The sequence below is a fragment of the Drosophila teissieri genome, chromosome 3L (assembly GCF_016746235.2).
Source record: "Drosophila teissieri strain GT53w chromosome 3L, Prin_Dtei_1.1, whole genome shotgun sequence".
Classification (NCBI taxonomy): domain Eukaryota; kingdom Metazoa; phylum Arthropoda; class Insecta; order Diptera; family Drosophilidae; genus Drosophila; species Drosophila teissieri.
In genome coordinates, this window is record NC_053031.1 from 1240722 (window position 1) to 1254523 (window position 13802).

Here is a 13802-nt window from a genome sequence, read left to right on the forward strand (position 1 = left end):
TGTTTAAATGTTTTATGAACAAAACTTCGACAAATTTGAATTCACAAATGAGATTATGTTTAGTAAAATAGTTAAGATTATATTAATTCTAAAGCTCTTTTTTTTGAAAGCATGTTATCATAAGAAAAACAGTTTTCTCTTCACCAAAAAATTTGAGCGAAGTTTAAGAGAAACCTCTACCCAAATCACCATCGGATTTACCTTAAACCTGCACTCGAACTAAACTTTACATAGCATACTAAGTTTATTTAAATAATAAATGTACGAAATTCCAAAGATTGATAAACAGATAAAATGAATATCCAGAAGAGCCAAACAAACACACCGTTCCGAAATCCACTAACATAAACGGGTTACTGGGTAGAGTAATATTGTCATCGAATGCAATCAGGCTACGTTTTCTTTGTTGTGCTAAAAATATTAAAAATAAATGCAATGATAATTTATCCCCACCCTCTATTTGTTTAGTCATTAGCGGACTTGAACTTCACTTACCCTGCCCAAGGCGGGAGAACTTCGAGGTGAAGCTTTCCTGGGTGTGAGGGAACGTGACAACGAGCTGCTTCGTTTTCCACCACTAACTACGGGTGGCTTCAGTGCATTCGAATTGGAGTTGCGCGTGGTGCCGCAACCACGCTTCACGGTGACACCATCCACAGGCTCAATGGGCGTGGAGTTCATTATGGTTTCAGTGTCGGACAGCTCCTGGACGGATTGCAGGGAGTCGTCATGCTCACCCTCGCTGCACTGCGAATTGGAAAACGAAAAGTTAGTGCTTTCCGACATACAAAGTTGTAGGATTTTACGTTACCTCATCAATAGTGGCCGTGGTGTCCAGATCTGACCAGTCCTGCTCTTGGCGATATCGCTTCACAATGTCTTGATGCGGTGAAGTGGCTACCAGGGTGCGTGGATAGACGAAATCCCTCTTTGAGGGGGTGGTCCCGGTTGGGGCGTACGTCTTCAACTCCGACTGTTGGAAGCGTACAAGCTCTTGCTCGCAAATCTGCAGCTGCTGCCGTTGCAGTGCAGCATGCTCCGTGAAATGCCGGTTCGACTCTTGGACAAGTTCGGTGGCAACGGTGGCATGGCCCACGAATCGCTGTCTGTCCTCGGTGATTAGCTGCTGCCTTGCGCCCACCATCTGCTCCAAGTTAACTTGGGTTTTCTCCTGCACCGCCTCAAGCTGCTGCTTGCTTTCCTGGCAAATTGATTCCACCTGAGTGTGGTGCAGGCGAACGGAACCAACGTTTTCATCCGTTTCCTTTTCACATTCCTGGCTGAGATTCTTCATATGCACCTGGAGCATCGAACAGTTGGCAACGCCTTGGTCCAGACAAAGCATTCCCGCCTCCATTTGACTGCTGAGCTCCGCTTGTGCGGATTGAGAAGCTTCGATACCCAACTTTTGGTAGTCTTGAATACAAGACTTAATATCATCGATGCGTTGATTTCTCGTTAGACGACTCTCCTCCATCTTATTAATGTGTATGGACATGCTAATGCTATTTTTGGCCCGCAAGTTCTTTATCTGTTCCATCTGCATCATCATGGACTCCAGAAGAGTTTCCTCCTGCTGCGCCAGAGCTCGTTCGTTCGCCAATTCCTCTTCAAGCTTCTGCAGTTCCTCCGCATCTGGCAAGCTCATTGCCCCGACCTGTTCCAACTTCTGGTGCATTTGCTTCGTATGTTCTTCCAGGGACTGTAAACTGCTGTCAATTATGTGGGCGAACTTTTCCTGCATAGAGTCTAGCGTGGCTTTGTGCCGCTGGTTGTTTTCCTCGATCTCCTGTAGATTCGACTGAATTTCTGTGCTCATCAAGAGCTGTCGCTGCTGCATCTGCTCCATCAGCTTGGCGACATATTTCTGAGAGTGCTGATCGCTGATCTTCAAGACTTCGGCTATCAACTTATTCTGGAGGTTGGTCTGATCCTGAAGCGATTGGGCACAAACCTCCTTAAGCATTTCAATGCTTTTGCTGGCATTTGTTGCAAGGCGTTGGCTTACATTGCTGAAGTTTACTGGATAATAAAAGTGTTTTAATAGAGAAGAATAATAATTAATGTATGTATATAGCTTACCCATTTCCTGGCTTAGCTGCTCCTTGAGGGCTGCCTGCTGATCCTGATACAAATTGAGGCCGCCACCGATCATTTCCAAATTGTCCTGCATACGATCTTTAAACTGATCGCAAGATCGGCGAATCTTCTCGTCTACATCACGCCTTCTTTCGATGGTTCCGAGTAGCTGATGAGTATCATCCGTGGCCAGATCAGCAGCGGCTAGGATTTCCTGAGCCTGTGTGGTCAAAACCTGCTCCGTTTTCATGTGCGAGGCCACCAACTCCTTTTTTTCCTTGTAGCGTCGCTTGGTCTTAGTCAGCACTTTCTTGGTCAGAAGCAAAGTACCTTTCGTGTTCATTAGGTTCTCCTCGGTCTTCTTTAGCTCCTGCGTTTTCTCCACAAGACTCATGCTGACTTCGCTAAAGATCTTCTCCTTGTTCTGGAGTTCGTCCTTTAAAGCCTTGAGCAGCAGCATCTTTTCGTTAAGCTCGCGGTTCTGGGATTCTAACTTCAATGTTATCTCCCCGTATGTTTCCTCGGCCAAATAGATGCCATTCTTGTCCCTGGCCGCCATAAGATCTCTTTTGAGCTTGTCGATTTCCTCGGTGTATTCCTTGAGCACGGTCTTCTTGGTCAGCTTCTGATTAACTTCGGGCTTGTTTTGAATGTTCTTAGCGCGATGAGCATACTCTAAAGTGCTTAGGGTCTCCTCGATGTCCTTGTGGCCCGGCGATATGGTGGCTATGATGGACGTCTTGGTCCTGCCACCCAGAGATTCCTGCAGCAGCCTAGTCAGCTTTGATTCACGATATGGAACGTGAGGAGCGCGATCGACCAAAGCGGTAATTACTCTACCGAGAGTCAAGAGGCTCTGATTAATGTTCACTGTTTCCCGCACACGTATTCCCTTTTCATTGCCCGCCTTGGAAACATTTTCACTGCCCGCCAGATCCACCAGATTAAGTTTACCGATTTTCAGCATGTCCTCTCCTTCGATGCCATTCTCCCTGATGTGTACAACTATAGAAAATACGGTGTGTGAGCGTGAGGACTGGGCATTCATCAGGGTAGTGGCTGTCTTGCGGCGCTCCTTTCCCTTCTCCAGCAGCTTGTACACATCATCCTTGCTGTGCACTGGTATCTCCTCCAGGCCCTGGATAATAACCGATCCCTTCTTGGTGCTGTCATCAAAAATGCGAATCTTGGTGGTGTCATCGGTGGACAGGAGATCGCACAGCTCCTCGTTGTACAGCTCCAAGTAGGAAATGCGCATCGTGTACTCAACCTCCATCATGCGCAGCTCATCGAAAAGGTGACTCAGAGCTCGCGGTATGATGCCAATATCGGAGTCCTAAGCGGGAATTCGAATTTGAAAAGGTTTGATTAGCGCTTCTTAGAAGAGGAAAGAAAACTGGTTTTGATGGCCTTCAGCCAGATGGCTAAGAATGGCATAGACCCTTTTTTTTTTGTTAAACACCGAAAGTGAGAATGAAGGACCCTATGCTGATATGGTCGATATAGTTTTGACTTCAATTTTTAAGACGAGTGAATTAAGACGCTGTTTTTTTTGCACACTTACATCTTCCCAGGAGGATTTCAGTTCGGCGGTCTCATTGCCCACCATGGTGTGGGTCTTTCCTGTGCCCGTTTGGCCATAAGCAAAAACCGTGCAGTTGTAGCCATTGAGGACCTCCTCGATCAGCGGGGACACCACGACGGAGTAGACGTCGCACTGCTTGGACTCGGGGCCAAAGCTGCGGTCAAAGGTGAACTTCTTGGTGAGCTTGGAGTCCAGCGTATGCCGGGTGACCACTTCCCGTGGTCCGACTACATCCACAACTTCGGCGGATCGGATGCATCGTTCGCGAGAATTGAGGGGTCTGCAAAAGATATAGAGGATTTAGAACTCTTCCTTCCGGATTGGGAAAATACACAAACTCACCTGACGCGCACATACACCTGGATGTTTTGGTTGGACTTCTTGGGCGGCTGGCGCGACGTATTCCCACCAGATGTGTCCATTTTGATCAACTAATAGAATTGATTGTGGTTTTAGCGCGTACAGTCCAAAAAATGACGCTCGGCGTTTGCACTAGTATGCGTGCCCGAGTGTGATTGATTCCTGGAAAGCCGCGTGCCTCACTGTCCACTGAACTAAATGCCGATAATTGAAACTACTATTTACAGAGGAGTGGCGTGGAAAACTAATATTTCGCACTATTTCCAATGAGAACAGCGAGAAGCAGCGTCTTCAGTTGTCCGTTCAATTTTAAAATAATGCGCAAATAGTGTGCCCGCAACGGGGCACTTTAAAAATACCAACTGTGGCAGAGGAAATATACTGAGAACTAGTATTGGAAAACTACAGAATATACGATTCATTTGAATTTAGAAATGTATGTTTTATTTGTTCTACGTTAAACTATTAACTATGTTATCTAGACTAGGCTATGTGGTGTAGAATGCCCTGCCTCACGAGAGACTCAACTTGAGCTCTGGGCAGGTAGTGCTGGCTGTTCTTCTTCAGGTGGATCACCTCGCCGTCATCCAGCTCGAACTTTCCATAGTCCTCCATGCAGCGCACTTCTATGTAAAGGGACTTCGGGGGACGCAGATTGTTGGTGAGATCGATGGGCAATCCCTGGTTGTAGCCCGCACTGCACATGTAGGCAGCCAAGGATTTGGAGTAGTTGTTGAAGAAGGTGACCTCCGGTTCGCAGAGTGCCTGCTTGATGTCTCCGGGAATAATGGGTCCAAACTCCCACCTCAGGGCCTTGATCCTCTTGCACCGTTCGTATAAGTAGGCCAGCAGACACCTCTTGTTCCGCTGGAGAGCTGCGTGTCTGAAGTTTAGAAGCGGCCACAGACTGCGATCCCCGGAAGCATTGTAGGTGGAGGCCTGGGCCACGTTCTCCTCGAATATCGCCTTGATCTCTTCCAGAACCTGACGCACACCGTCGTCGTCGAAGGCGGGAATGGTCTGCGACGATCTCTCCAGTTCCTTAAGAAGGTCGAAGGCTTTCTCGCCAAACATTTTGGTTTGTCCGCTCATTGTTGATATAGTTTTGATCTTGTTTTTGTTTGGCGATCTAGCGATGGATTCGCGCCAAAATGTTCGCCAATTTGTAGTATCGATACTTGATATCGATTTGCTGCATTTTTTTAAACATACCAAAAGAAAAAATAGCCTCAGTAGCCAGGGATTCTTTAAAAAAAAGATCTGAACAGGTGAATTTACAAAATTTAGCTTTTGTAGCCCAAATTATGCCCACCTAGACGAAAATGCCATCTTGGTTAAATTGGTGCAACTGCGGTGGTGCGTTATCAAATGCAAGTAAGTCGGTGTGAACATTCCTAAGTATCGAACATTTCAACTTCGCTAGTCGCCCAGTTTGTCCATCCCTATCACACACGTAGTGGCAAAAACTAGGGCCAAAAAATCAGATGAATGGCAAATAGTGTGTTAAATCAATAAAAAACTAATAACCTGCTGATTGTGTGGCTGCTTTTGGTGCTGTGCGTGTGTGACAGCGGTGATAGCGACAGTGAATCCCCTTTTACAAGAAGTGAGCAATCCCATAGAGAAACGAGGAAATAGCACTGGCTATAGTTATTAACCCTTATCTCATGTTTAACCCTTAGCCTTCGAAGTGGGCCGACCACCGCCCCCGGAAATCATGGACAGCAGGGAGAACGCCGTGTACGATGACATGAACCTGTACATCACACCGGAGAGCTTCATCATCGAGCCGAATGGTGGAGCAGAGGTGTTGGTAGTCGGGCGCCACGACAAAGTCACCAGGGTTCAGCCAGCAAGCGGTCAGCTGGCCAACCTTCGGCCCACCAGGAGGATTTGTGGGGTGCTGGGCACCATTCACCTACTGAGCTGCGACTACCTTCTGGTGGCCACCCACCGCCTCTTCGTGGGCGTGCTCAATGGCGCCGTTGTGTGGAGATTAGCTGGCTATGACATCATACCCTACATTCCCAATGCCATCCAGCGCAAGGAAAACGAAACCTACTTGCGACTGCTACGCCAGACACTGGACACCAAGTTCTTTTACTTCTCCTACCGCTACGACCTCACCAATTCGCTCCAGCGCCAGCGGCAAGTGGCCCAATCGCGGCCAGAGGTGTCCGGATTACTCCAGAGCGCGGAGCAGCGATTCGTTTGGAATGGCTACGTGCTGCGGCAGTTCAACTGCGACAAGATGGAGAAGTTCCAGCTGCCACTAGTCCTGGGCTTTGTGTCCATCAACCAGGTAGAGATCAACGGGCAGACTTTCTTCTGGAGCATCATCACCAGGCGTTCCGTGCAGCGGGCGGGCACACGACTCTTCTGCCGAGGCAGCGACGAGCGGGGCCATGTTGCGAACTTTGTGGAGACCGAGCAAATAGTGGAGTTCAACGGACAGCTGACGGGTTTCGTACAGACACGAGGCAGCATGCCCTTCCACTGGCACCAGCTGCCCAATTTGCGGTACAAGCCTCGGCCCGTTCTGGTGCCGGGTAAGGATCATCTGGCCGCCTGCACGCTCCACTTTAAGGAACAAGTCGGGCTGTATGGCAACAATGTGGCTGTGAATCTAGTGGATCACAAAGGCGCCGAGGGCGAACTCGAGGCGACTTACGCCCGCCTGGTTCGAGAAATTGGAAATCCACAAGTGCGCTACGAGTCTTTCGACTTCCATAGCGAGTGCCGTAAGATGCGCTGGGACCGGTTGAACATACTCATCGATCGCCTGGCCCACGAGCAGGATCAGTTCGGTGTCTATCATGTCTTCGACGACGGAAAACTGGTGTCCACGCAGACAGGTGTCTTCCGAACGAATTGTATCGACTGCCTGGATCGGACGAACGTGGTGCAGAGCATGTTGGCTCGCAGATCCCTCACTGCGGTGCTCCAGAAGCTGGGAGTGCTTCATGTGGGTCAGCGAGTGGAACATGCCTCTGCCATTTTCGAAAGCATTTTTAAGGGCGTGTGGGCGGATAACGCTGATCTGGTATCGCTACAATATTCCGGAACGTGTGCGCTCAAGACGGACTTCACCAGGACGGGCAAGAGGACCAAGGCTGGTGCTATGCAGGACGGCAAGAACTCACTGATGCGTTACTATCTGAACAACTTTGCCGATGGCCAGCGGCAAGACAGCATCGATCTTTTCCTTGGCAAGTATCTGGTCAACGACAACGAGGGCGGCGCCCTGCCATCGCCACTGGATGCGAAGCGTGGCTGGCGGTTCTTCACCTTCCCCTCAGTGCTGCTGATAGCCGTGGCCATGTTCATGATCACGATGACCTATCCGGCCGAGTTCAACACGGAGAACCTGCTGTTCATGCTCTTTTGGGGCGCAATGATCGCCGTTAGTGCCACTGGAATCCTGCACTACGGCATCGAGTTCGTGCAGTGGCCGCGGCTTTTTCCGCCCATCTCCTTTCGAGACCCATGACGTTAGTGTCGTCTAGCAGAGTCACTGGGAACTACCTCTGCAGCTAAACTGTCCCATTGCTCCAAGAAAGAACATCTTGTAAACCAATTCCTGTAATCGATTTGAATTCCTCTCAACTTCTGTTTTGTTTTATTCTGTTTTTGTTTAGTTGTAAAGCCCCCAAGTCCATTCCTTTCTGCAACTTGTTAGTTATTATGAACACAGAACACTTAGGCGAGCTTCAGGCGGCTGGAAAAGGGTATGGGTTTCTCGATCGGGAAGAATTGGAGTTGTGAAGGCGCCGCTTATGAACTGCGATTAAATGCAATGTAGATCAATCACTTTTGTAGAACCATTTTATGACATTAAATAAAGTATTTTACGCATTGCTAGAAAACCTCAGAACAGCGTCTTTCTAATTACTTGCGAAGGTGAACTGCAATTAATGATACGGGCATATCGCGTTTATGACAGCCGTAAAATGCACATCTTCTAAAGGTTAAGAGTAAAGGTTGTTTATTATAATACTGTAAATAATGTCATGCTTAAGTATTTTAGTAGGAATGCAGAGCTGTAAGTTTTTTTATGCCGAAATAATCTAAATGATGGCATCTAAAAATTATATTTATATTTTGTAATTAGGTATAGAATGCTTTTAGCTACATGAATCGTAGGCAGGCCTTTTACATTTAGTCATATGGATTCATTTTGAACAACAGTCTTTCCCTTTCGGCACGTCGTCAAAATCTAAGCACAAAATTCCACTAATTTCTTATTTCTCAAAATTTGTTTTTGGGTATTGAAAATTTCTAAAAACGTTTTCAAGGCAAAACAAATTCTGTTGGTGTAGTAATTTTGTCAAATTTCTAGTTTTTAAGCTTTTACAAAAGAATGGACAAAGCGGAGAATCGCTCTAAACTCGCTGATAACTTCCTGTACATGCTGGAGTTCGTGGTGGACGATCTGCTGATCACTCGTCCAAACCTCTGTGCTCCCGAGGAGTACCCCACTTGCACGGAGATCACGTTCCGGTCGATCTTTCTGAACGTCCGTGATCGGGAGAATGGAAGCTGCGTTAGCCCTTGTTCGCCCAAGACCGGAAAGTGCACCCTCTTCACGCTGGAGTCTCCGATTACGGACGAGGACGTGATGCACATTCACGTCTACAAGAAGCGCACCGAGAGCTGCAAGTTTCTGCTCGGACTCACCGAGCTGCCGATGAAGCCGATCTTCGACAGGGTCAAGAAGGAGTTCGATGCGCAGAACATAAACTGGGAGGAGAACGTCATATCCCATGTGTCGCGTCTGCCCAAGCTGAGGGGTCCCTGCAAGAAAGCCAGTGACTGCATCTGCTACGAGAAGAACCGGGAGCGGCGGGAGCAGTGGTGTCCCACCTCGGAGCTGACCAAGCGTATGCTGCCGCTCTTCAACCTGTGCAAGATGCAGACCGGCAACATAGTGCTGATCCTGAGACTGGTGTGCAATGGGCCCTCCGTGGTATCCTCCTTCCCCGTCCAGAGTCCCAAGTGCTGTCCTTGCCCGGCCATTTGGCCTGCTCCCTGTACGGCGCCATTCGATCCTTGCGATCCTTGCAAGTGCTTGCAAGGCAAAACCAAGCGGACCAAGCGGACTTGAGCAGGAAAGGCAGGAGCTGCGAGCTTTTATATTCCGTCTTCATTTAGTTGCCATAAGCGTTTTTATTGTTTGACAAGGGATGCGCCTATCAACTGATATCATTGCCATTTTTTAAATATAAATAAAATATTTTACAATTTTTTATATCAATAATATTGTTTCAGTAACTTGTTGAGGGGTATATAGTGGTTCATATAGGAACTCTAGTTCAAGTAATTTACCAATGTCTTCAAAATGTAAATGATGTAAAATCATGCTAATAGAATACCCTTCAAAGCACTTTAGGCTTTCTCGTCTGCTTAAATATTATACTAATTAGCACATTAAATATTTGTGAAGCTCCCTTACTAATAATCTCAAGGATTTCAAATACCTCAGATCCCAGTAGCTCTCGAGAAAGCTATCGTTTTGGCAGTTCGAACTCCACCGTCTCCCCGTCTGGACACTCATTCAAAATCGGAATCTAAATTCAAATTTACTTACAAAATTTTTGGAAGTGCGTGTGGTCGGGTTTATAAATTTGTAGTTTCGCCAAAACGAAAAGCTAGCCAAAATTATTTTCGGAATCAGTGCCTAAGTTAGTTTCTCCCTTCGAAAATGGACAAGTCCGATAAAACTGAGAAATCCGAAAAGACCGAGAAGCCAGAGAAGCCAGAGAAACCTCCCAAGATTGCTGGAAACTTCCTGTACATGTTCGAGTTCGTGGTGGACGACCTGCTGATCACCCGCCAGAATCTCTGCGCTCCGGAGGAGTATCCCACCTGCACGGAGATCACGTTCCGCTCGTCGGTCTACGTGAATCTCTGCGATCGGGAGGTGGGCACCTGTGTTAACCCATGTTCGCCCAAGTGCGGAAAGTGCGCCCTGTTCACGCTGGACTCTCCCATTACGGACAAGGATGTGCTGCAGGTGCATGTCTATAAGAAACGCACGGAAAGCTGCAAGTTCTTGATAGGACTCTCGGAGCTAAAGGTGAAGCCCATCTTCGACCGCGTGAAGGAGTCCTTCGATGCCGAGAATCCCGACTGGGAGGGCGCCATGCTGGGCCACATCGCCCAGCTGCCCAAGATGAAGGGGCCCACCAGCAAGGGCCTCCTGGACAATTGTGCCTGCTACGAGAAGCTGAACGAACGCCACGAGCAGTGGTGTCCGACTTCGGAGTTGTCCAAGCGACTGCTGCCCCTTTTCAACCTCTGCAAGATGCAGACCGGCAACATAGTGCTCATCCTTCGATTGGTGTGCAATGGTCCCACCATTGTGTCCACGTTCCCCTTCAGCAAGGTCTGCTCCCGGAACCCCAAGTGCCCAGAGCCCTGCTGCGGTCCTTGTGGTCCTTGCGGCCCCTGTGGCCCCTGTGCCCCCTGCGGCCCCTGCCCACCACCTCCTAGCTGCGGCTCTTGTCCGCCTCCTCCCCGCTGTGGTCCACCATGTCCCCCACCTTGCGACCCCTGCGATCCGTGCGATCCTTGCAGTCCATGCTGTGGTGGCGGAACTGCCACCGGGGGACCCATGGAGAAGAAGGGCTGCAAGGGCCCTTGTGCCCAGCCTCCTTGTCGTCGCTGCACAATGGTGGATCCTTGTGCCAAGCGAGTCGAACCTCCGGCGAAATGCCTCAGGTACTACTCCTGCAATCTGGACAAGCTCTGTCCCTGTGATTACTGCGAGGACGAGTTCGATAGGGGTGAGTTCGAAACAGAACGTAATATATCTTTATCCCATTTGCAGAAAGTATATATGTATATGCCTCCTTGTCATATAACAATTTAAACCACTTCTCCCTAGAATGTCCCACTGTTCCCACAAAGCGCTGCAATCTCTCGCCCATCGAACAAAAGCTGCAGAAATGCGGTCCCTGCGGCGGAATTCCACCGTACCCACGCTTCATCCAGGAGAGGATGCAGGCCGATCTCCTGAACAAACCGGAAAAGGATCCCAAGAAGGACAAGGATGGTAAGAAGGACAAGGATGGAAAGGATGGCAAGGATGGAAAGGGTGGCAAGGACAAGGGCAAGAAGAAGCGTCAGGCTGGAGGAGCTGTTTGCCGCGTAGGAGACGAGAATGTCCCGTCCGCCGTCTACGAGGTCTGCGATCCTGTCTGCGAGGGAGTCCTCCAGGCGACCAGGAAAATGCGGTACAAGGAGCCCAGTGGCAGGTGCGACCGGCGGGAGGAGGAGTACGAAATGGCCTGTGATGAAGGTGAGTTCATATATACATGAATAACACTAAGATTCAGATTTCAGGGGTGCCAAGTAGGCCTTGAAATGAACAACACGCATGTCTCGTAACTTCACCAAAACTTTTAGTATCACCAAGTAGACGGCGGGTAGAAGATCATCACTCGGCTAGCATTTGTTTTGTATACTCGAACGGGAAATGTTGTCAGCCGCACAAAATACACAAAAATAAAATCTTTCGTTTTTGTCACGCGAGTTTTGGATGGAAATTAGAACAGAAGAACAGTACGACTTAATCCTTTGAAGCTAACACTATAATAACACTGTCGAAGCGATCTATTAACTCGATTTTGCTTACTTTTCAGCGCGAAAACGGGCTGTGCGGAAATTGCGCCACTTACTGGTGAAGTACAATATCCAAATTGAGAATTGAAGGCTTTCGGAATTCAGACTTCAGCATCACTCCTAGTGAATAATTGTATTGACTTACACGCTTAACCATGGCCAAGAAGAAGGGAAGAAAGGGCAAGAAGGGCAAGAAGCCAAAGGTCGACTGCAAGTTCAAGATCACCAACGAGATGCTCAAGCCCATGAACGAGAGTAAGTAGGAGGATCAATGAATCCTTTCCGATACGCTGTAATTTCAAGTGAACATCCTTAGATGTGGATGACTGCGACGGCTGCTGCCAGTGCGCCTGCGATTGCGACTGCAGTCCGGAGATAGCGCCCTGCTTCATCCAGCCGACCAGGCCGGATCCGGGTCCGGAGGCGTACGATGAGTTCGAGGCCTGCCTCAATGGCAGCGGTCTGACCATTCGCGTCCTCAAGAACACCCACAAGGTGGAGAGCGTCCTGGATGGCAGCGAGACTGCGCCCAACCTGGGTGCCGGCGATGATCCCTGCTATCGGGATGACCCCAATGACTGCGAGCCCACCAAGGAGTCCTGCCTGCACGATATGCTGCAGCGCAGCTCCTTCGCCCGGAACCACATCAAGCGCCGCACCGGCGGCAGGATCATCAACCACCCGAATATACCCAAGGTGCGGGCCAACATCAAGTACTCTGGGAACGACGCCTGCGAGACGGACAACTACTACGTGCCCTTCTCGAAGATCAAGGAGGCCTGCGACTTCCAGGAGGCCAAGGTCGAGTGCTACCGCCAGCGGCTCTGCGGCGGCTCCGATCCCATTGTGCCCGCGCAGTGTCCCGCCCAGAACCAGCGATCCTGCTGCATGCAGGTCGAGCGGAAGGACATCCTGGACACCATGAAGGGCGTCAATCTGGACACACGGCGCAAGGGTATTGAGGTGAGTTCATTCGTTCCATGCTATCATTAATGCATTGCGTATAATTACTAAAAATATTTTGATAAATGTTGCGCCGCAGTAATTGGCCAAAAAAAATCAATTTTTCAAGAATGTTTGAACTTAAATCACTAACCACAATCGCTGATCGCGCCTCCGCATTCCATTTTGTAAGTTCGCTAGTTACGTGTGCGGATGCGGAATGTGTGATCGATTTTTGGTCCGTGACTTGGCCCCGCTAAGCGTTGTTGCAGGTGGTGCAACTGCCACTTCTGCCACTTCGGGAAGGCTTTCGATTGCCTCAATTGTGGGGCAGTTGCATAACATCTGCCAGCTCCGAATGTGGAGCACTCTTTTCAGTTTGCGGTGGCAAATCCGCTGCAGCTTTCCATGGGTTTTTATTTATGGTAATCGCTGCGGAGATGTAACGCGTTGATTGGTTAACCGGTGCAAAGACGAGTCGCTCAGTAATAATAAATAATTTTCTTTGGTTAGGTATGTTACAAAACCTGCGAGGAGACCGACAGCGACGTGTTCCTGGTGAAACTGGGCAGCAAGGCCAAGTCGCAGCACAAGAAGAACACCATCGAGATCGAGCTGCGGACGCCCAAGCAACCCGTAACCCTTCCCATCAGCAAGGTCACCACCGAGACCTATGTTTCCGAGGAAATGCTCGGCGGTGGCAAGAAGGGGAAGAAGGGCAAGAAGGGGAAGAAAGGCAAGAAGGGCAAGGGCAAGAAGAAGAAGTAGACCTAGTAGATCCTAGACGGGTCCTATTCCAACGACCGGACTTGAAGCTCACCTTTTCGGAACACATCCTTTGGCTTTTGGCTGCAACACTTCGAAAAATCACAGCAGCTGTTATCGAAATTTGGTTTGGATTTGGCCCATTCATATCAACCCGTTTAGTAAGACGCACGAACCCTTAATTTTTCGACTAGTTACGTAAATGTATAATTTTGATAAAAGCAAAGAATTAAAATTTAAAATTGAAAAAGAAATTGTTGAATATCCAGCTTTCTGCTCTTGAAGGAGGGAATATGGAATACTGACACTGCAGAATTGCATACCAAACCAATTCAAAATGTCATCTGATAGCTGACACTGATACCTTATCCCGCAGTAATCTGCTCAGCAAATCCATACGCCCATCTTCATTAAGGGTATTTATTTAACTGCCCAGTCAAGGACGCGG

General features: G+C 48.8%; 6 protein-coding genes across 7 annotated transcripts; 4 read left to right on the forward strand and 2 right to left on the reverse strand.

Moving 5' to 3' along the window:
* Positions 1–225: 225 nt before the first annotated feature.
* LOC122615517 (kinesin-like protein Klp61F) lies at positions 226–4338 on the reverse strand. Its single transcript, XM_043790456.1, has 6 exons — positions 4007–4338; positions 3644–3944; positions 2083–3415; positions 812–2022; positions 496–747; positions 226–411 (listed from the first exon to the last, which is right to left on the reverse strand). Exons 1-6 carry the CDS (start codon positions 4084–4086, stop codon positions 388–390), a joined length of 3201 nt encoding a protein of 1066 aa, XP_043646391.1. The 5' UTR covers positions 4087–4338; the 3' UTR covers positions 226–387.
* Positions 4339–4445: 107 nt separating this feature from the next.
* Positions 4446–5186, reverse strand: LOC122615522 (DNA replication complex GINS protein PSF1-like). The gene has a single exon (XM_043790462.1). The coding sequence runs from the start codon at positions 5114–5116 to the stop codon at positions 4508–4510; it is 609 nt and encodes a 202-aa protein (XP_043646397.1). The 5' UTR covers positions 5117–5186; the 3' UTR covers positions 4446–4507.
* A 69-nt stretch (positions 5187–5255) lies between these two features.
* Positions 5256–7895, forward strand: LOC122615519 (phosphatidylinositol-3-phosphatase SAC1). 2 transcript variants are annotated; one of them, XM_043790458.1, is made up of 2 exons: positions 5256–5398; positions 5707–7895. In XM_043790458.1, the coding sequence occupies exons 1-2, from the start codon at positions 5347–5349 to the stop codon at positions 7512–7514; spliced, it is 1860 nt and encodes a 619-aa protein (XP_043646393.1). In that variant the 5' UTR covers positions 5256–5346; the 3' UTR covers positions 7515–7895. The 2 variants fall into 2 exon arrangements, with proteins under 2 accessions (XP_043646393.1, XP_043646394.1); XM_043790459.1 differs by lacking the exon at positions 5256–5398 and adding an exon at positions 5461–5630.
* Positions 7896–8202: 307 nt separating this feature from the next.
* On the forward strand, positions 8203–9278 carry LOC122615521. The gene has a single exon (XM_043790461.1). It carries the CDS (start codon positions 8385–8387, stop codon positions 9126–9128), a length of 744 nt encoding a protein of 247 aa, XP_043646396.1. The 5' UTR covers positions 8203–8384; the 3' UTR covers positions 9129–9278.
* A 256-nt stretch (positions 9279–9534) lies between these two features.
* Positions 9535–11787, forward strand: LOC122616065. Its single transcript, XM_043791327.1, has 3 exons — positions 9535–10809; positions 10911–11324; positions 11668–11787. The coding sequence occupies exons 1-3, from the start codon at positions 9726–9728 to the stop codon at positions 11733–11735; spliced, it is 1566 nt and encodes a 521-aa protein (XP_043647262.1). The 5' UTR covers positions 9535–9725; the 3' UTR covers positions 11736–11787.
* LOC122616066 lies at positions 11761–13608 on the forward strand. The gene is made up of 3 exons (XM_043791328.1): positions 11761–11902; positions 11964–12610; positions 13103–13608. Exons 1-3 carry the CDS (start codon positions 11803–11805, stop codon positions 13355–13357), a joined length of 1002 nt encoding a protein of 333 aa, XP_043647263.1. The 5' UTR covers positions 11761–11802; the 3' UTR covers positions 13358–13608.
* The last annotated feature ends 194 nt before the right edge of the window (positions 13609–13802 follow it).

What these genes read in the sequence shown, in the direction of transcription:
- LOC122615517 (XM_043790456.1), bottom strand. Translation starts at nt 4,086, where the DNA reads ATGGACACATCTGGTGGGAATACGTCGCGCCAGCCGCCCAAGAAGTCC. An exon ending in TGAAATCCTCCTGGGAAGAT is followed by an intron (nt 3,416 to 3,643) that starts GTAAGTGTGCAA and finishes ATTCCCGCTTAG; the next exon opens with GACTCCGATATTGGCATCAT. An exon ending in GTTCTCCCGCCTTGGGCAGG is followed by an intron (nt 412 to 495) that starts GTAAGTGAAGTT and finishes TAATATTTTTAG; the next exon opens with CACAACAAAGAAAACGTAGC.
- LOC122615522 (XM_043790462.1), bottom strand. Translation starts at nt 5,116, where the DNA reads ATGAGCGGACAAACCAAAATGTTTGGCGAGAAAGCCTTCGACCTTCTT.
- LOC122615519 (XM_043790458.1), top strand. Translation starts at nt 5,347, where the DNA reads ATGCCATCTTGGTTAAATTGGTGCAACTGCGGTGGTGCGTTATCAAAT. An exon ending in TGGTGCGTTATCAAATGCAA is followed by an intron (nt 5,399 to 5,706) that starts GTAAGTCGGTGT and finishes TTTAACCCTTAG; the next exon opens with CCTTCGAAGTGGGCCGACCA.
- LOC122615521 (XM_043790461.1), top strand. Translation starts at nt 8,385, where the DNA reads ATGGACAAAGCGGAGAATCGCTCTAAACTCGCTGATAACTTCCTGTAC.
- LOC122616065 (XM_043791327.1), top strand. Translation starts at nt 9,726, where the DNA reads ATGGACAAGTCCGATAAAACTGAGAAATCCGAAAAGACCGAGAAGCCA. An exon ending in CGAGGACGAGTTCGATAGGG is followed by an intron (nt 10,810 to 10,910) that starts GTGAGTTCGAAA and finishes ACTTCTCCCTAG; the next exon opens with AATGTCCCACTGTTCCCACA. An exon ending in CGAAATGGCCTGTGATGAAG is followed by an intron (nt 11,325 to 11,667) that starts GTGAGTTCATAT and finishes CTTACTTTTCAG; the next exon opens with CGCGAAAACGGGCTGTGCGG.
- LOC122616066 (XM_043791328.1), top strand. Translation starts at nt 11,803, where the DNA reads ATGGCCAAGAAGAAGGGAAGAAAGGGCAAGAAGGGCAAGAAGCCAAAG. An exon ending in GCTCAAGCCCATGAACGAGA is followed by an intron (nt 11,903 to 11,963) that starts GTAAGTAGGAGG and finishes GAACATCCTTAG; the next exon opens with ATGTGGATGACTGCGACGGC. An exon ending in CACGGCGCAAGGGTATTGAG is followed by an intron (nt 12,611 to 13,102) that starts GTGAGTTCATTC and finishes TTCTTTGGTTAG; the next exon opens with GTATGTTACAAAACCTGCGA.